General features: G+C 37.8%; 2 protein-coding genes and 1 long non-coding RNA gene across 4 annotated transcripts in view; 1 reads left to right on the top strand and 2 right to left on the bottom strand.

Moving 5' to 3' along the window:
• The window catches only part of LOC140940253 (uncharacterized), a 29,754-nt gene extending 24,143 nt beyond the window's left edge, over positions 1-5,611 (bottom strand). The window contains exon 1 of the long non-coding RNA XR_012166333.1: positions 5,429-5,611. This is a non-coding gene — a long non-coding RNA (uncharacterized lncRNA). The remainder of the gene's footprint in view (positions 1-5,428) is intronic.
• A 3,001-nt stretch (positions 5,612-8,612) lies between these two features.
• LOC140940999 (allatostatin-A receptor-like) lies at positions 8,613-12,698 on the bottom strand. Of its 2 annotated transcripts, none has more exons than XM_073389951.1 (3): positions 12,126-12,698; positions 10,380-10,530; positions 8,613-10,010 (listed from the first exon to the last, which is right to left on the bottom strand). In XM_073389951.1, the coding sequence occupies exon 3, from the start codon at positions 9,994-9,996 to the stop codon at positions 8,992-8,994; it is 1,005 nt and encodes a 334-aa protein (XP_073246052.1). In that variant the 5' UTR covers positions 9,997-10,010; positions 10,380-10,530; positions 12,126-12,698; the 3' UTR covers positions 8,613-8,991. The 2 variants fall into 2 exon arrangements, with proteins under 2 accessions (XP_073246052.1, XP_073246053.1); XM_073389952.1 differs by lacking the exon at positions 12,126-12,698 and adding an exon at positions 11,321-11,516.
• Positions 12,699-15,366: 2,668 nt separating this feature from the next.
• LOC140941658 (uncharacterized) lies at positions 15,367-21,435 on the top strand. The gene is made up of 6 exons (XM_073390675.1): positions 15,367-15,614; positions 17,380-17,740; positions 19,007-19,048; positions 19,695-19,778; positions 20,194-20,256; positions 20,547-21,435. The coding sequence occupies exons 1-6, from the start codon at positions 15,557-15,559 to the stop codon at positions 20,563-20,565; spliced, it is 627 nt and encodes a 208-aa protein (XP_073246776.1). The 5' UTR covers positions 15,367-15,556; the 3' UTR covers positions 20,566-21,435.
• Positions 21,436-21,538: the final 103 nt, after the last annotated feature.

A 21,538-nucleotide genomic window follows, 5' to 3' on the forward strand; every position in this document is an offset into this window, starting at 1 on the left:
CTCTGAGGAATGGAAAGAAGCTCTGGTTACTCCGATCCTTAAGAAACCTGGCTTAGACCCGACGCTGTTGAATAACCTTTGCCCTGTCAGTAACTTGGACTTTATATCAAAATTGACAGAGCGCGCTGTTTTTGACCAAATTCACATGCATATGAGTCGATTTGCCCTTTATCCAACCTCACAATCCGCTTACCAAAAGGGTCACAGCACAGAAACAGCGCTACTGAAGGTACAAAATGACATTCTCATGAATATGAATTGCAAGCATGTAACTCTTCTAGTTCTCCTGGATTTGAGAGCAGTGTTTGACACTGTTGACCACAATATCCTGCTTGCTCTTCTTAAGTCAAGTATCGGCATTAATGGCACCACCCTTAATTGGTTTACGTCTCATCTTAACAACAGGTCGCAACGAGTCTCGCTAAATGACTTTACATCTGACAGTTTTAAGCTTCCTTATAGCGTTCCACAAGGACCATGTCTGGGGCCATTGTTGTTTACCATTTATTCCAGCAAACTGTTTGAAGTCATCAAATACCATCTACCTGAAGCACATGCCTATGCTGATGACACTCAGCTTTACCTGTCCTTTAGTCCTGACACGGCTACTAATCAGACTGATGCAGTCATTGCCATGGAACGCTGTATATTGGACATTCGTACGTGGATGCTTACGGATAAGCTCAAACTTAATGATGACAAAACTGAGTTTAAGTTGATTGGTACAAAACAACAACTTTTCAAAGTAAATATTGATTGCCTTACCGTGGGAAGCATTGACGTTGCTCCTGTCACTGTGGCAAGAAATTTAGGGACATGGTTCGATTCTAACTTGAATCTCCAGGAACAGATCCACAAAACTTGTAAATCTGGGTTTTCCCATTTATACAATATTTGGCGTATCCGAAAATATCTGTCGCAGGAGTCTGCACGAACTTTGGTCCATGCTTTTATCATACAGATGGTCGTACAGATTACTGCAACAGCCTTCTCCTTGGTTTACCCTCTGTTCATCTACTTAAACTGCAACGCTTGCAGAATGCAGCTGCTCAGCTTGTATCTAATGCCCCTCGCTACAGTCACATAACACCAGTACTATGTTTGTTACATTGGCTTCCTGTCAAATTTCGTACTGATTTTAAAATACTTCTTTTTACTTTTAAAGCTATCTACGGTCATGCGCCTGGATACTTGATCGATTTGATTGCTATTAAAGAACAGCCGCGCTATGATCTCCGTTCAGTTAGCGGTCTTATCTTAAAGTATCCCAGTTTAAAACTGAAAAAGACTTTAGGGGATTGTGCTTTTTCATCTGCTGCCCCTAATTTATGGAACAATCTGCCCCTTCACATCCATCTTGAGGACAATTTTGAACGTTATAAATCTTTACTTAAATCTTTTTAGACTAGCTTTTGATATGTAATTTTTTTTGACCTACTATGTAATATATTTAGTGTTTTTTATCTTTATTTAATTTTTAGCATTGTTTATTCTTAGCCTTAATTATTTTGCTCATTTTAGCATTTATTTTCTTTTAACATTTACGTGTTGTCACGCGCTTCTGATCATATTTGCATGGAAAAGGCGCGTTATAAATTTTTAATTATTATTATATTATTACAAGATCAAAGGCTGTTGCCAGCCCCCTCTGCACTGAATTTTACATGTCCATTCAATCCACCACCATCGGCTGCATCTCATATTTCTTTCCTTGCAATCTCGCTCAGATTGGAAATTCAGTTCAATGCCGTACATGTAACTATAAGAACATTGAAGTCCTCCAGATTGTTGTAAATTCTTTTCGGTTGCGTAGCATTAGAAGGGAATTGATTTCTGTTCGCTTTTATTATAACTGTTGATTAATTGTGAGATGTTTTAAATGATTATGTCTCCAGTATTTCTGAATGCTATTGTTTGTTTTAATACGTGCGAAGAGGTAGTTGTTATTTGTGTATTTTTGGGAAGCCTGTTGTTAAGAACAGAACTGAACTTCTACCAAATGACTTGAGCCTTTTCCGATAATAATCAATAGTAATTGAAAACAATCAATAAATCAATCATTTTCGATTTCTATCAGAAGTCAATATTAATCAAAGTCACAACTTTTTTTGCCTTTATCAATTTCTATTGGTAATTAGAAATCAGAAATCAACATCAGTCTTTGATTGATATTGATTACAAACAATTGTTATCGATTCCAGTTTATTGATTAACTATGCCTGGTTGTATTATCATGATGCGGAGCACAGACTTGCCTATGTCGCATGCTCTAAACCTTCTGTATAGATCGTCTGCAAATTAGTGTACAATATCGTGTTCGAATCCCACAGAGTCGCAAGGACATATGTCAGTGTTTTTGATTGGCTAGTTTCTTATGCAGTTTGTGATTAGTCCAACTTGAATTAAGTGTTGACAGGCATTGAGCTCATGATGGTGTGAAACATGACCTTAGAGTCAGCTTGAACAACAGAGGGTTTTTTTGCTCTATTTTTGCATAGTTCATGCAGTGCATGGGGTGTTCTACAATTTGACTGACTGTTTTGCCACTTTGAGTATCACATTTAGAGGTTATGAAGCTGGTCTGTTCCATGCATATTGAGCAATTACTAGTTCCTGTGGTTTATGTTTCGGCAAATGTTTTCTGACAGGATTTGATCGCAGATGCAGTTTACCATTAAATGATTTTATTTTACCTCTCCTTATTAATAAGCCTTAAGCTTTTTTATTGTGCCTAAATAACCTTAGCTTCTTTGACTTTCTTTGAAAGGCCTGGACCTGAATAGCTACATGTGTATGGTTTTTTTTTTTGGCTGTGAATGTCATAATTGCCTGATTTGTTTTGAAGCTACAATACTTGTCACAAATCTTGAAACACTTGTGTGATTTTCCCCTTCCCCAATGTTGATTTGGGTATTACAGTCATCTCAGTGCTCCAAAATATGCGTGGCTCAACACTGGGGAAGGAGAGGGGCACATTTGTGAGAGAACGAAGGTGTCAGGAGTGAAATTTGGAGAAAATTCAAGACAAATAGCTCCTGTTTCAACGATTTGTGACGAGCATTGTATTTAGTTGGAAGAGACGAAATAATGACAGGTTCAGATCAAGGTGAATTTTTTGGGACTGTTGATGGAAGATACGTGTCTTTTTTTTGTGTGTGTACATAAAGTAAAATTAAAAAGAAAAACAGTATGTTGAATTATTTTTCATGCATGACAGAATGACAGATGGAAGTAAGGCATTTAAATTACATATGTAATATATAGAGTGCACAATTCAGACAGTCTGAAGTAGTGTTTTAAAACCATTTTTGGTTGTCTGCACAGATCATTCCATGGCATGAGTTCTAAATGCTTCTTGACTGGGAAAGTGAAAAAACACAGCCGACATGATATTTTACACTGACTAAGGAGATATACGCCGATATTTTGTACAAGTAAAGATGAACTTGGTTTTGTGCGAGAAGGAGTTGTCGGTGAGAGGGAGAATTTGAAGATGAAAGTTGGGTGGCAGGTATTCAGTCTCTTCAATCAAATATCCAAGGAACGGCTAAAATCTGTTTCTGCTTGTAGGAAATGTCTTAGTTGTCTTATTTTCCCGCAAGAGGACTAATTAAATTAGTAGGATCTTATGTAAACATTGCTGAGGTTGTTGACATTATTTGCTGCGGCCTTGGTGTAACACGATTCACCATGGTGTTCAGGAAATTCTTTGCCTTTTTAGCCCTTAAAAACAAAAGCTACTGCATCTACGAGTGTTTGGAATGATAGAGAAGATCATAGATCATACAGATAAGGGAAAATTTTCTTCATGAACATATTCAATAATGCTATTTGAAGCGGTTCACCATGGTACACCAATAGTTCTTAAAGTCTATGGTACTATAATTACCTTACGGTAGGACACAGTGGCGAATTGTTCAGATTTTGCACTTAAAAGATCGATAGCTTGTAAAAACGAATGATCTCATTTAATAATGTATTTCGCTACATAGTTAGCTCATTTTTGTACATAGAACCTTTAAGATCATAGAAAAAGAAGGAAAGGGTTCCATTTTCATTTGACACCTCTGTGTAGTTATTTGAGATAAGGACTAATAATATTAGCGATATTCTCTACCATTCTCTCCCAAAAGCTCGCAGAAAAAGCATGTCACCATAAATATCAAATTAGTTTCAAGTGATAAAATGGCTCCAAAAAATTGTTTCTGCTATGTAAAAATCACCAAACACCGTCTCCATTGCCATATGTTTGAGTAATTTTTCTTTCCCTTCAGTCTTGAAATATGCACCCCTTGTCCAATTCCGATGTACTTTTAGGCACAGTTTTTTCACTGAAGTGTGTTGGAGAAATGTATGTTGAAATTGTTCATAATCAAAAGTATGCATACCAGCTATATAATTATTAGTCCAACTTAACATCTAGAACAGTAAAGAAAAGAATACTTGTGACATTGTTAACACTAAAGGTGGAAATAGTTACCCTCCATACGTTTCTTTACCCGTCCACACCCTCCCCTTCCCCAGTGTTGATTTGGGTATTACTGTCGTCTCAGTGCTCCAAAATACGCTTGGCTCAACATTGGGGAAGGAGAGGGGCAAATTTGAGTGAGAACGAAGGTGTTGGGAGTGAATGTAAGAAACTGGAGAAAATTTAAGACAAATGGCTCCTGTTTCAACGATTTGTGACAAGTATTGTAGAACTGTCGGCTAGATTGCAGAATATGCAGCAGTGCATCTGCAGTGACTAGGAGATGCTGGAAAACCGGTTGGCAAATTTACAAGGAAATTCTGGCCTTGAAGGAATTCTCTCAAAGCATTTTTTGTTCATAAGAAGGCTTTGAAGTTCAAACTGCTATTTCATTGTTTACTGTTAATGATCCTTGCCAACTACCTTCTGTGAATTTTAACACGTCACTGCACCCAACCATCAGACACACATAAGAATTAGGCCAATCCTGAGGCGCATAAGAAACCTGTAAGAAACCCTCCTATCAGAAATGCTCACATATATCCTTGTGACTCTGCAGGATATCAGAACAAGTTTTTGTGCACAAATTCGCAGACGGACTATACAAATGGTTTAGACAAGTGCATGGGCCGGCTGCAACGCAGGCTAGCACAGACTTGCCCCCAAACATACAAAAGTCTGTTTTGCAACTTGCAGATGCATATCCTCATATGTTCCAGTGGACTGTTCTATGTCATAAGTTGAGAAATACATGAAAGGATCTATATTGTGGAAATTGACTAAATTACACAATGCGACCGTGAAGAGGAGAAATTAGATTCTGGTCACTACCCCAGCCCAACCGCCCACCCCTCCTGTTACAAGCGACCCTCATAGGACCTAGTTAATTGAAGATTGTATCTAAGCTTCTACTATAGTTTATTTAGCTGCTTTAAAAATGCAACGTAAACTTCAAATTACCTGTACTGTGATCAAAATTCTCCATTCAGTGCAATTTCAGTGGTTTGAAACTTGAAGCCAGGGTTTGTACACAGACTTGATATATCTTGTTCCACATAAAGTTCCTCGTTTTATCCAAGTTAAATGATCCGTAAGTTGATAGGCCACCGCATTGAAAGATCAAGCCGCGTTCTTGCAGAATACCTGCTTCATCTTAAGGCGCCATCTTGGTTTTCTCCTCCTAGTACCCAAGCTGTACTCGGTCAAAACTTGTGGAGATGGAGTGGTTTGGATAAAATGATGGAAAGACGACTGGAAAGAACAGTCTTTCTATTATCCATGGTTTAATCTTTTGCCGAGAAAAAGTGAACAGCGTAGTTTAAGTGACATGTTAAAGCTTCCTTTTAAGTCGATTCATCGGATTTAAAGTTTCTACTTCATAATTTTTTCTTAAAATGGCAATATGCTACACAGGACTCCCAAGCCTTTCGCATAACGCTCAGGGGGGTAGCAAATCAGTTTCTATATTAGCTTACACTACTCCCCCCGATGGGGGAGGGTATTTCCGGAAATTCGTGGTGGGGGTGTGCCAAAAATTGACATTTTCAACACTGTTTTCAGACCTGGCGTATGCAGAAATTATGTCACCATTACGTAGATTAGAAGAGATCATTAGAACGCCAAGAAAAAAGATTTCTTAAAATCCTCCATGAATTCGCATATGACTCTTCTTTCTTATTCATTTGGAATTAAAAGGACAAATATGCTCCTGCATTTCCCTTAAAACCACGCCTGAATTCAGACCAATATAGGCAAAGTGTGTACCCGTTTTCAGACCAAAACGGCCAATACCCCTACCCTTTGGGGCGGCATATACCTATAAGGCAAATATAACGGAGTACCTCCCCCCCGGGACATTGCCTTGATATTGTCACAAAATATACTAGAAATACGTATCTCGCAATAACCCTCGTGAAACTCGGTTTGGTAACGGCACTCAAGTTAAGCCCTGTCGGTCGGGGATAAGAACTGGAGGGGTGACCAACCGTGAAGAAAAATACAATCCCTTTCCTACATATTCTTATCAAACGTCCAATCATACTTTGTGTTGTTGGGGTGAGCTCTTTGTTGCCTTTCTTTTTGGATGAACTCAGAAAAAACATGTTGTTACAAAACGGTTACCACAGTAGCGTTGTCATTTACAGCATTAATGATGTCCTAAACCGCAGCCAACAAAACGGACCTAAGCACCCTACCACCACAGTCCCCCCAAAAAAAGAAATTTTCTTAATTCTACCTTTTTTATGGTTACAGAGCAAAAGAATTACCGAGCAACAAAACACTTGCATTAATAAATTTTATGTATTCATTGATTTTACTTGGGTTATTTTCCAAAGCGTCAATCGTTCTGTTTATAAGCGGTATAAGGTCAATTGTTGGGATTTCATGATAGAAAAACCCAAGATTTCAAAGCGATTTTTTAATACGAGTAGCTATCCACATGATACTGCAGACCAAGTCACGCCCACTGGCCATAACCTATAATGGGACAACTTTGACATATTGGCAGGAGAATGGTCAGATATTCATTGTAAAGTTAAAGAGTCATTGCTAATTAGGGATTTAAAAGCTATAACCCTTAATGAAAATGTTAGTAGCGAAAGGTCTATCTTTATTAGTTTTTTAGTTTACATGTCTAATTTCCATGCAGCAGATTTTCTCGCCATGTGTCACTATTTAGTTCCTTTTGCATCATTTTTTTTTTTTAATTTATTCGTTACGTATTTTGTTGTTACTTCTATTATATCACCGCAGTTTGCGTGTTATTTCCACCTGTACTTCGTATTAAACTTCGATGGCCACAGATATTTCGTAGTATTTTCTTTTTATTTCTTATTGGCTTCATTTTTTAGCTACCTTTTTGGACGTACATTTTTAACATTACATTTTAATATTAAAATATTGTTAAGATTTCTTTTGGGAGTTTTTTACATAGGGCCAACCGCTTATACTCCTTTTTCAAAGTATTCTTTGTTTATATTTATCTTTGTTTTTAAATGCTTTGAATAAACGTATGTATGTATGTATGTAAAGAAAAAGGATAATTACAAACAGTTTAGGTTTTATATAGCAAACTGTCACAACTTTCATTAGTTCCTTTAATGAACCACCGAAGGATAACGAGACGGGATCCCAAAACAAACCTGAATCGTTCCAAAAAGACACAAAAACACAAGATATAGCACTAGTAAGTTTACTATATCTCTTTTCGTCACAATGAGCCAAGTTTTTTTTCCATTTCCTATATTTACTTTCAACAAGTTCAGGAAGGATAAAAATGTCACAAAATATGCCAGCGAGGATTTTTAGGAATCAGGGGCAGGTGAACCATTAGAGAACGACGCCGGCAACGGCAGCAAAAACCTCACCCAGAAAATAGGATTTGAGCTTTTTCAAGTTTCGTCGCTCTTATTCCAACTCTTCTAGCAAGTCATAGGTCGGCGATTGTTTCAGGAGTTAAATTTTAAATAACTTTATCTAACTTCACAAAAGAAAAAGAAAATCGTTGTCTCAGTGTTTCTCTCCTCCATAAAACGTGAAATTCGGGAGGTTTCACATCGTAGACGTGCAACGACGGCGAAGAAATGTACAAAACCCGCGCACTGAGTAGGACGCATGCGCAGAGTCTTTGTTTTGCCAGCAGTCTCTGAACCCTATTGCTTTTTTGCTGTCCTCGTTGCCGTCGCCGTCGTCGTTGCTTAAGCTCCCTATTTGGAGCCTGGACATCTATAGCTAACTAAGTCTGTAGGATCCAGAATGATCAACATCTATGCTACTGAGCAGTTTTACTGTAACGATGTAGTAAAAGTTCATCTATCCAAATCAGTTACCTTAAAACAGTTAAACCAGGAACAACTTAAAAGGTGAACGCGACCGGCGTAAGATAGTGCCGCCTTTTAGATACATGGTTCGGATGCCTACTGGTACGCCGGTAGCCGGCGAACATGTTTGCTTCCTCGTACATAAAAGGCATCCCTGGATCTCCCACTAATCAGAGTTTTTATTGATACAGTAGTAAAACGTTGGATGTTGAGGAAGTATTAAAGGTGGGAACCCTTGCTTTATGGTAAAAGAGTTTTCCAGTGAATATCTTAACACAAGCAACGTTAAGGCAGCTCAAGCACTTAGCTATTTTAATCCCCCTTACATCTGCTATCCTGGATATATAGTTGAAGGTACGTCTCCCAATTTAGTCCTGGACACACAAAATTTATAACTTTATCAAGACGATAAAAAATCCCTTCTACACGGCGTTTTTAGACCTATAAGCCTGCAAGTGCCGCATAGAGAAGTATAAACCATCTCTTAAGCTTTTTTCCAAGCGCATTTATCTCATACTGATATACTTTTTATTACATATACCACGGTTTTTTAACCGCCTCATTAATAATATGTTTTTTTTCAACGTCGAGGAAGTTATTCTTGTGAATACCGAGTCTTCAACTCTAAAAGAACAACGAGCGTATATTTTATTATACTTATATGAATGCATTATGGAATGTTGGCTGTTGATTGCTTCAGAATCACTCGTGGTAATGATTGGCAGCTGATGCAGATGGCAACATCTCTTGCCCGTTCTCTACTTCATCATCTGATCGCCCGGCTCCGTGGGTTAAGTCGCTGTTGTTTAAGGGAATGACTATGTTCTTTTTACAGCAAATCAAGTCCCTAATATGGTTGCGAAATTTGCTGCTCTGTAGACTGTACACCGCGGGATTGATACTTGAATTAAACACCACCAATGCTGAAGCAATAGCGTGATGAATAGCCTGTAATGAAATTGCACCAGTGAAACCTAGGAAATAGATCAACAGCTCAGGAACCCAACACATCACATACACGACTGTCACAAAAATCACCATCTTAGTAACGCGCTTGCGGTAACGAAGTAAGGCTCGTTGACTTGATTCTGCGTTAGCGCTGTTTACAAACCAAAGGCGGTAGACTACTTTAGAGTACAGGCCACTCATGATAGTAATAGGGATGACACCTGCCACCACAGACCACCCAACAGTGTATAGCTTGGCGTAAATTGGTTTGGAAAAGCTATGTGCACATCCCTTTATTTCTTTGATGTACGTAGTTGCCCAGAATCCTGGAATGGCCCATATGATAGAGACGATCCATGAGAGGAGGGCAAGTATAACAATCTTTGTCTTTGTAAGTTTGATCCTCTGGCTGTGGGGATGTAAGACGGCCCAGTAGCGCTCTATCGCTATTGCAACAAGGGAAAACACAGAGGCGACTGCACCTACCCAACCAGGAGTGCCACCTGTAAGCATTTTACATAGCACTGACCCTAAAGTCCCCTGGGGGTGGGTGAAGGTTGGAGTTGCTATAAATTGTAAACCGATGAATACTGCGACCACCATATCCGCACTAGCAAGATTTACAAGCAGATAGTTAGTGGGTGTCTTCATGGATCTGTTGAGTGTAACCACAAGGATGACTAAAGTGTTACCAACCAGGTTACATATGACCATTACAGCAAAGAGTATTGTAAAACCAACGTACGTCAACGACAACATGGCTACGGAACTGCCTACGGCAAGAAAAGAACAGAGTATCTAAGTCAGGTCGATAGCGAGAATAAGAAAACCAAGACTGATACATAAGCAAGGTTCAATGCCTCAAAAGTTCTTCATTTTTGTTTTTGCATAACTTGTGTCGACAACAATGAGCTGTACCGACAACGCTAATGTTTTTATCTCTGCTCTGATCATTGATTCCAAGAACTCTGGGACCAAAATATAAAACAATTTATTTAAAAAATTCAAACGTAGCTGATGCCTGTCTGTCCGTAGCCTAATAGGATATTCAAGTGAAGTCTCCGGCTTAGATTAAATTAAAGCTCTAAATTCTCAACAGTCTCGAATTTAAGGCAAGAGTCTAAAAGAGAACTTGAATTTACCTTATTTCAATGATTCCTCACATGTTTAATTTTTGAAACTATTCCACAATCCAAAATATACCACTCAAAGATTCATTGGCGGAAAGCGGTTCACTTTAAACAGCACTTCGGAAAGCTTGGCCTGTAACGCTATTGACGCCTAATTCATTTTCTATGAAGAAGGAAAGAAAAATGTGTTGAACAGCAATCATTCTGAGGTATCGATTTGCAGTTGAATTTAAAACTTTTCCATATAAGGTTCAATATTTTTGGGCAATTTTTTTTCAGTTTCCTCGTCCTTAGAGCTGTTATTTAGACAGATCAGTTTTCATCTTAGTATAAGATCGAACTGAATACAAATTCTGATGTACCCTGGACCGAACTAAGGTCCGTATTAAGAAGACAGTTATAGACCTACCTACACTGTGGCAATTAACTTGCTCAGCTACATAGACTTCTATCTTTAAACACTTTTTTATTGACACCAAGCCTTAAGACTGTGATGACGGAAATTTAGATTTTAGCAGGATTCTTGTCTATTAGCTGTCTGTCACTATCAAACATTAAAAACATAATTTATCTGAAAAAAGTAACAAAACAATATTTGAAGAATATTGTAATCCAATTACTCAGGGCTAACAAACTGATTTAGGCTGTGAGTTACGAGCTGACCGAGCAAATTGAGGGTAATTGAATGATTTTTGTCGTGACTTAAGAAAGCGAAAAAGTGGAAGCTTCTACATCACGTGTGCTAATTTCTGTTGATTAAGTTTGACTTTGTCTAGAAGAAAAGAGAAATTCCAAAATGCTTTCAAAGATCAATTTTGTTTGTTTTACCCGTCAAATGTGCAAATTTAATTTGTCACTTAAGACAACAGTGTTCACTAACTAACAAGAACTAATAAAGCAGAAGTGTTGCGGCCCCATATCCTTGTATGTTTGGCCCAAGGTCAAGATATTACCTTAAAAAAACAGGAATGCCACCTGTAATGCCGGCACTCATCAACTAGACCTTTGAAAGGCCTTATTATCCTTAAACATCCTTAAATTCAAAAACGCTTTTTAGTAGATGTAACCAAAGCTATTGACGATCCGTTAAATTATCCAGACACTGCATTTGTCACAGGCCTCATCAGTGATTCTATCTTGCAATTATCACATGTCTCATGGTTAAATTAGTCGCAACCTGTTACCACGTGCACTGTACTGCAAGTCATGAGTAGCTGTATTTTTTTCTTAATTCTTGCTTTAGTAGTCAATGAATTTGTCATGCAAATCCGCCGAACAAGTTTCGGAACTTAAACATCAATTGGGTAAAATCAAATCGCAACTACTGGTGACGCATTGTAGCCGCTGGTCATGTTTGCTCAGGCCAGTAATCCTATTTTCTATATTCACTACCATCACTTCCCATGTTTTTTTCCTACCTGCTTGATTATCTTTAAATTAATAAAATAACAGCGAACTTTTGTTCTTTCTCTAAAGAATAAAGAAAAAGTTTAATATGTAATCTTTTAATAAAATCACACAGTAATACTGAAACATGTGCAACTTGATTCAAGATTTTTGTTTCTAGTTGCAACAGAATCCAAATTGAAGCAGCATCATTAAAGATTATTGAAAAGCTGCAGAAGGTTGTATACAGTCAATACATAGTTCCTTCTTATCAGAAGTCTTATACATTTCATGGAGCAAATCTGTCTGACGGTCTGCCTTAATTTATTTCCACATGGAAAAATACACTCATTTGAACTTCTTAAGTCTTACCGTCCTTACGCCGGAGATAGATGAATATAATATATATTAACCAAATTGACGTGGATTACAATTCTCTTGTCTTTCTTAATGTTTCCATCAATCCTTAAAGACCTTAGATAGGCCCTGTAAAGTCATTGAATAAGTAGTTCCGTCTTAATGCAATTCTGGGAAAAGCAAAACGAAAACAATGGAAAATGTAATTATTAGTAAGTTCATCTAAAACGGAAGCAGTTCCTAGTTCCTCATTGTACCCGGATATTTTTGTTACTTTTCCGCAGTATCATGACAAGTTTGCGCGGCATGTCTCAGTTTCCTAGCAGTTTAATACGATTCATCACAAAAAATAATTCGCATAAAAAATATTGGATACCGAAGGAAGAAATCTCGAGCTCTAAACAATCTACTTTGCCTTTTTCTCTGTTCATATCAATAAACTATCATCCCTCTTCTGTCGGCATCTCAACCACATGTAAATACTTATTAACTCCGCTTTTTTATGGGATCGAACTAAATCTCATATTTTTATGCAGTTTTAAATGAAGCAAAAGAGGTCGGCGGATTGTAAGTAATGATCAAGGCTAATGATAGCAAACTGAGAAGAAAAGAGAAGAAACCTTACGTGTTACATCTGTTTCTTTGTGTTTACCTACGACAAGAATCTGACCAGATCAGTCGCCAAAAGGAATATTGGAACTTGCGGTGACCTGCGAGAAAAAAAGATTGCTCGAGGTAAACCAAATGTGCTGTCGGCTCATAAAATTAATCTGCCACAGCTGTTTAAGAAAATGTACCTCAAAATGAATAGGAATATAAAGCCTTTATAGTGCAGCGTGTAAACATATCCTTCATCTGATCAAAAACAGCGGAGGTAACCTAAATGACAGGTGAATCAATAGTTTAATTGTGTACACGGCTCTGGGAAACTTTAATTAAATCTGATTGGTTGTAATGGAAAGAAGCCTTTCAATTAAAAGACTGAAAAGGTTGCTAATTCAACCAGAATGGAAGCTAAATGTTTGTCAGAAAACTGACATTCGATGACGCTGTTGAAATTTTCTACATTTTATTGTTTTTATGCATTGAAATGAACACTTTACTTTTAAAACTCGTGATTTGGCTTGTCGTTGTCCAGCAACACATATTATGCGAGCCCTATCTTTTATTGCGCCAGTTTATATGACTGTATAAATGCTTTTGTCAATACCAGCTGGATAAGGAATATATTCAGTCCGCAGAGAGACGTAGCTCTACTCAGTTTCCCCGTTTTGTAATAGTTACAGTATTTCCATCTTCAGAGTGTATATCAACGTGTGTTATTTCCCCCAACATGATTTAGGGGTCACCTATCTGATCCAAGAGGTATTAACACCTTTTGAAATACCTTATACCTTCATCGTTTAATGCTGTAACTTGCTTGAAACAGGCGCTACTCAACCATAGGTTCACATGACAAACTTGTTTGCATCACTGTGCTTCGATCTTCCAAAGATTACAATGAAATAATCATTCCACATATTTTAAGATGCGAGGTAGATATGCCCTATGCAGCTTTCTGGTAATCCGGGTGCTTTTTTGAGCGGTGCACTTTTTAGTGTTTTCAGCATCGATAGAGAAAAAGTAAAGATTTGCGCTCTTGCATCACTTTAGCTTGCTTTGTCAATGTGATTATGAGGATTAAGTTCAGTTTTCAATAGGCTAGGATACAAGCGCCACAATTTAGAATTACCGCATGAAAAAATTTATTTGTATAAGCTGAATTCCTTTTAGAAACAAACAAACAAAAAACGAGAATGGTATCTCAAAACCCTTCTTTTATAATTTACACCAAAAAATAAATGCATTTCTTGTAATTGTTTCAGCCTTTTTGTTGACCCAGAACTACCCGTTTCGAGAAGTATCATCGAACAACAAATAAGGTAAGCAATTTAGCCTGGATTTCTGTGTAAAACGTAACCGATTTCTTCGCAAAATAGTCTTTTTGAATATCTCAAAGCGAGTCACAAATTGATGTGTGTCTGAAAAAAGAAGTAATACACTTTGGTTTAATGAAAGACTAGTTATAATGTATTTCCTGATTACTCGATGTACCTAAATTAATTCTTTGTAGGATTAGCTTTGTCATTGGCGCAAGCAATTCATAAGTAAGGACTGTCAAACTGTTCAGTACGCTAGGAGAAGGAGATTGGTATGAAATAGTTAAAGCGGGGCCTGTTTATATAGCCTGCTGGGAAGATGGAAAAAGGGACGCGTATTTAGCAGAAGAACGAAACAGTCCTGATAGAAGTCTGTGGAATTGTGAATACTATGTCAAAAACGTGTCAGAACGCGATGGTAAAACGAACAGAGGCAATCATGGTAAGAATTTTTCTATACTGTTCCAGGGGATCGGCTAGCAGGGACTGAGCAAAGAAGAGAACGGAGCAAAATAATTAAAAAAAAAAAACTCTGTAAGGCGGGAGCTGCTGGGAGTAGGAAAGGGGAGGTGGGGGAGCGGGGGGGGGGGGGGGGCGGTGCCGCTGCGGTCTTCAAACCCTTTGCTTCCTTTTAAGGCAAGAGACCATTTTGCATGACCGTTATTCATTTCATTTTGCCTAAAAAAAATTCAGTATATAGTTTTTAAAACCTAACAGGCTATAATATTTGTCGATGATTTGTTGAACCACTTGTCACGCTACGTCCTCCCTAATGTTGATCCACGTATCACAAATATGCGCGAATCTTGATAAGTTGGTTGAGAAGGTGTGATATGAAAAATCCTCAGTTTCAGTCTAGTGGTTTAACGAAATTTGATGACTAGCCACTTTGTGGCTTAATCCTTTAGAGATATTTTCTTCTGATAAATCCCGAGTTTAGATATGACTTGAGTGTTTGGCATTTTTTTTTGGGTCACTTTGAATGGCAGGTTATTCTTTCTTAAGAAAACGTGGCACAGTTCTGACACATTGAACTTAAAGATGTTGCTGCCAAGATAAGTTTTTGGGGGAGTTTAATAGTACTGGGGCTATAGGAAGTGGCCTGAAAAAATGCTTGGAATATAATAAATCTGGAATTATTTTGAAATAATGATGTTTCGAGTCCTTATTAAGGCCGACAAAACTACATAAATAGTCGTTACAAATGAACGGCGCCAATTCAGAGGAGAGATCGAAAAGCCCTCTACTCACATGTATTTTAATGTTAATGATATTACTTGTACTGGATACACATGTTTAATGACATTTCAAGATGTCATGTTGTTGGCATAAGGATTCTTTAATTTTTGTTCTGTTTACCTTTCTCTAAAAAAACTGACAAGCGCATCTTGTGAGGGTACTCTCCAACATGATCTAATTGATACGAAGGAAGCTTCATACATCAACCTTAGTCGAACTTTAATTGCGACAAGATTATACTGAAGAAGAATCTCTGTTCAAACTGAACAATTCAACGAGAAAAAGGCCATGGCTCTTCTACTGCTTTTGCTGATGTTGTCGAACGGAATATTCTCTAGATGTGACGGTAAAAACGGTTATTTTTAATATTACGTTTCTAATGCATTCTCATTCAGGAGGATTTAACTTTTCAGTTGTACGATGCGTTCTTGAGTCATAAAACTTTTGTGTGACAAGTTTTTAGTCGGATCTCTCTACTGACATTTTGTTTCAATAGTCAGGCGCGGTTGAGTACAAGATTTAGGAATATTTATGTCCAAATATCATTCCAGTATAAACGTTTGTATGTCATCCTTTTTGTCTAAATCTAACCGTTTGAAAGAATAGGCTTCACCGGAAAGAAAACATATTTTAAAAAGTTAAAACATGACTTTTACATAAATTTTCGTATTGGTTTGAAAACCACATTTTTGTCTCTTACCCAACCATTTAGCAACTCAGATATGAGGCTTCTGACAGGAAGTTTAAACAGAAAACTCATGAGATTGTCAGTCCAGCTAAGTCCCATGCGAAAGTCTTGTCTATCACTGACTAGGCCATGGCATGTTTATTACATTTAACTTAATTTATCTTACTGAATTGCCAATATCGATAAGTGTTGTAAGACTCCAGTAACTTTTCTTATTACATTAATGTTCCTTTCACTTTGCTTTGTTTGCTTTTATTACCATGAAATTTATTGTTTACTACTTACAATATAAACGATTGCCCGCATGAAATTACTCTGCGAGCCGTGGAGACATTTCTTTCGGGCAGGGTTTTGAGCATGTACGGAGTCGTACGCGTCGCGAGCAACGTTTTATTTTTGTTACTTTTTTGGCCGGCGGGACGAGGGATTACGCTGTGTTATATTGGATTCCGTCCGATCTAAAATAGGGTATTCGTTTGCTTTTCGTCTCTGCACTAGGCTTTGCTTCTCACTAATGCGGTGAAAAACGCAAATATTCACAACACTGTATCTATTAAAGCGAGCTTTTGCAAAGTCGGCAGCAACGGTAGAGAAAACATCGACGAGAAAATATAACAGAGATAATTAAAGCTTACTGACTCCGACTCGCTCATTACATTTAGTGAAGGACAAATTCCTCCTAAATTCAATTTATACCGCTATGTCACTTTTTTGGTGTTACTTTCAAATCCTAAAAAAATTGGAATCAAGGAAAACCCTGAAAATGGCGATTCCGTTTTATTTAGAATTGCTCTGCTACTACTCTCTTCTGCCTCAACTATATAAGTGTATGGAGTCCCTTTGGCTCTCGATGGTCAGGATGGAAATGTGTTGCAACTTCGGAACAAATTGGGCCAAAAGGCGTTCTCAATTTAAAATCCAATGTTGTCAAATGTCCAAGAAACGATCACGATTTGTTTTGCTTTCATTAGATTCATTAGATTCATTAGATTTTTCTGTTTTAGAGTTGCAAGTAGGAGAAAAGATGACTGAGAATACAGTCAATTCTCGCCTTGCGGACACCTCGCTATAACGGACGCCCCGATAATACGGACAGCAGCTAAATTCCAAGCAAAAATTAAATACTGAGCAGACACTGACTGATATAAATGACAAGCCCCTTTAAGGACAGCAAGTCCCAAAGAGAATTAAAAAGTAGAGAACAAAAAACTCTTTGAAGAAAATGTACCAAAACGTTGATGCACGTGGAGTGTAGTTTACCCCCTGATATAACCTGACTAGTTGCTATTGGTACCCAAGGGATGCACTGTATGTCAATATTTGTTTTGTAGACAAAAAAAACCCACTGTTGCAGGAGCCAATTCCATTTAAATATTCGTGTTTTCACGACCCATAGTCTAACCTGTTTTCAACTTTACCGTAGGGCAACTCACAACAAGCTCTTCATTAACATTTTCCATTGGAAATAACAGCTTTTCTTCAAGTTTTCCATGGTCTTCCTCGAACAGTTCTTCTACTCTAACCAGTAACATGAGCTCCGCCATTTTGCCGAATGGAACAAGTATTGCTGTAGCCAAAAGTTCGTCATACACACCTTTAACAGTATCTACAGACACTTCAATACTGCCTTCAATTGTTAGTATCAGTACTCAACCTAAAAATGTGCCACAAACTATAACACATTTAACATCCTTTGGAATATTTTTAGTAACATTCGGTGGTGTTTTAGTTGCATTTATGATTATTGCACTGATGTGGATATGCTGTAGTGGAAGAGAAAAAAGGTAAGCCAATCTATTTATTTAGAAGAATACTGACTTATAACATTTCAACTGGCAACAGTTTCGCCACGTTTTTGAGGGTAGAGGAAAAGAAAACGAAGAATTTAAACATTTAATGATGCGGATGTCGATCAAAATTTATCACGGCAAGAAATGTTGCAAGTTTTTCAATTGGAAACTGCACCGTACGTCTTTTTCCCGCTATTAAATATTTGTCCGCTATGTTTACAGGTCGGTTATAACGATAGCAGAGCTGCGAAAATCTCGGTGTGGATAAAAAATTAATGAACTCAACCATGTATCACTGAATTAAGCTCACTAATCCGTCATGCATTATTTGAAACCGATTACAGAGACGAAGCTAATTTTGAGTTTTTGTTTTTTCTTTACCATGTACAACCAAGAGAGCATAATGTTTTATTGCAAACGCTAGTGAGTTTTAAATATCTACACCCTTTGTTTGTCCCCTTCCCCTTTTTTTCCATCATTTTTTTCTTCTGAACCTGACCTGTGTTTTTACACATGCGTACTTCCTGAATAAAACAAAATTCCCATGATACTAAATACCAACTGGTCCTAGGGTACGTTCACACTGCAGTGAATTTTCGTCCGGTTAAAAGTTCGTGCGTTTAGGTCTTCCTTTCACGGTACCGCGTTAACCGTGCGTAAACTTAGACGCCAAGCCGTTCAAAAGTTTGAATTTAAAAGTTTTGACCGGCACAATGTTAACAGCATGACCGTCTAAATTTTTGCACTACGAAGGAGTAGTTGCACGGATGAGTGGTACTTCAGCTGGGATGTGCCATTTTGGAGTTGCTGAAGTAACGCTCTGTGAATGGGCAGATGGTAACACCACAATCTCGTTCCCCGAGTCCGCGTTACCTGCCCGTTCCGCTGGACAAAGCAACGCGGACTAACACCACTAAAACCGTTCTCGTTCCCAGAGCTTCGATTCTTTCGGTCAGCGTCGGGGATCGAGAGGGGGACGCTCTGGAAACGAGAATGCACTAAAAAAAAAGTTGAAATTCAATCCGGTTCGTCAGTTCCGTGTGAACAAAGCGAAAATAACTGTTCCGTTCCGAAAATAAGTGTCCGGTCAAATTTTTCGTCCCGTGCCGTTTGAACGTAACCTTAATCTTCTTCTCGCCACAATCACGAATTTTGAATTTGTTTAAAATTAGTTTTACAGGTTGTCCCCTAAATTGTATTTCCTCAACAAGGGTCTTAAAGCAACCGAGTATTTGATCTACTGGCATGCTTTTCCTTCAGCCCTCAAGCACCACACATTCAAGTCAAATTAAAGCCATGGAGGTATGCAAATCCATAATCGTTAGACTGCGATCATTTATTGTTTTCATCGCGTAGTGCAACGGGGAAGTAAGATAGGAGCTGTTTAAAAATAAATTATGCGCAAGAAGTGGCCATCTGTGCCATTTTCGTATCTTTTTTTTTTCTAGGTTAAAATTATAGGTATTAAACGTTACCGACTTTAGCTTTGAGGTTTTCACCTCTATTTATCCTAGGTAAACCAAATGAAGAACGGAATAAATTTTCCATGTGTTACCAACAACCACAAGGGTATTTGTACCAGCAATCTATATGCAATTAATTTCATGTAATTTGTTACGTGCCCCACTTAATCTTATAGAAAGATTTTACTTAACCCGTGAAACAGGTAGAAGAATAGCTAAGAATACTACACACTATTGACCCTCACTATCATGCCGCACTAATCCCATTGTCTTTCTATTTTGCACTCAGATTTGTTACTATCTGTTTTACGGTTCAAGTAAAATCCCTCTATAACTGACATTTTTAGCCCACCACACCCACTCACTTGCTCCCCTCCTCTTTTCACCCCAAAGGTATTTAGGGGTGTTACTGATAATCCATCAGTTTATCTATGATCTGTATACTGCCCTTTCTCCTTCTTGTTTGTGTTACTTCTGCCATACAGTCGCACAAAAGACCAAACTTCAAATGAAGTAACAACGGAGGAAACTGATCTTCCTACAAGCTATCAGAACCCAGGCTTAAACAGGTAAACAAGCGTTTGACTCACGGCTGGCTCACTTCACACTGCCGATCAAAAAGTTCAAAACGCCCCCAATAAGAATATGATGAAAGATATTTTAAAACGAAACTCACTACTGCGTTACTTTAGGTACAACCTTGACAATAGTTACGGCGTTTTTAATGATGATACCGCTTTTTGCGATACAGTGAAGGTAATGCAAAACAGAGACGTTGACGCCACTTAAAAGGCGACGCGTCCTTTCAAATGTTTTCCGGCGGGATAATCAATCATTTTGATCATTCTATTTCGACAAACTCAGAGTAGGAGCTGAAGAGAGCGGACGCTCACTCTACTCTTATTAATTTGTGGCCTTGTAGTGCACGTTCAAGTTTATCTCCAAAGCTTTTTAAAGAATTAACCCAGCAAATTTTTTTTTCAGTTCAAATCCAAGCCCTGTTTGTGGAACAAACAAAGCTACCCCAGGAACAGTGGATAACATTAGGTAAACTACAGATTACAGACGCTCGAAGCTGCTAACCCCTGTGGCTGGGGTCAGGAACTGAACTAAGACTTTGAAGAAAAGCGCAAAAAAGTTCAAAGACCGCTGAAAAATTTTCACTCTGTTAGACGAGTGCAGTTCGGTTAATAAACCATGAAAATTACTTTTTTTTCCAAAGATGACACGGTGACGAATGACTGGTTCTTGGAGATGTCATAGACAAGTCTGTGTTATATTTAAGAGTTAATTTCAAAAGTTATTGATTCTTTTTTGTTGTTGATTTTTATCATCAGGGAGTCACCTCTTATTTAGCAGTAAAGTGCCCTACCAGCTTTCTGGAGCAAACCCACTAGGACCTTTTTTAGATTAAATAAATTCCGTTTTAAAAGCTTGGTCACCATGCTGAAATATTTTTGTGACCATTTCCAAAACATATTTCAACGTGGTATTGAACGCGTCGTGAAACAGAACAAGTAACTTGCATCAAATAGGTTTAAAAATACGAACGGAATTATCATATAATTATCATTTTTTTAAGGTTAGGCTGATTGATGATACAAAGTGTAGAGTAAAAAGTGTACCTTATCAGAATTCAAGATCTTTGTATTTTGAGATATAAATATATGTTTCAATAAACAATGTGACTGGTTTATGCGACACTCAATACCAGGAGAGAGGGGTTTTGTTCCTTGATAATTCTAGAAGCTTCTTACGTCGAAAGTAATTAGCAGCCTCCCTGCCATTCTCCATCAAAATATGTTTGTCCCAAGTCCTCCAACTGATTTCTCCGCCGCCTTGTTATCCTGCAAAAGCGCATTATTAGAATTATTAATAAATTACATTCCAATGCTCATTTTGACCCCACTTTTAAGGACCTCGGTATGCTAAAATTTAATGATATCCATTTGCTTCAACTGGGCCAATTTATGTATTCTTGCAAAAATTCATTCTTACCTCCAAGGTTTAATCACAATTTCTCCCGAGGCAATCAATTCCACTCTTACAACACAAGAAATTCCCAGGCCTACCGTCTACCGTATTGTCGTACAAACACTAAGAAGTTCTCGCCCGTTTTTCAAGGGCCTAAGTTTTTTAATTCACTTGACAACGAGGTCATCAACTCTCAATCCCTTTCCTCTTTTAAGAAAAAACTGAAGATTAAGTTATTGAGTAAATATGAAAACAGTTCATAAATCTTTTCTTCAATTGATGTTAAACAGCTCTAACCCGTAGTTCGAAGAGGCCTAACCTCTCATAAGCTCCTATAGTTTCTGTTAGGTCTCCT

Source organism: Porites lutea, chromosome 6, assembly GCF_958299795.1.
Source record: "Porites lutea chromosome 6, jaPorLute2.1, whole genome shotgun sequence".
NCBI classification, from domain to species: Eukaryota; Metazoa; Cnidaria; class Anthozoa; order Scleractinia; family Poritidae; genus Porites; species Porites lutea.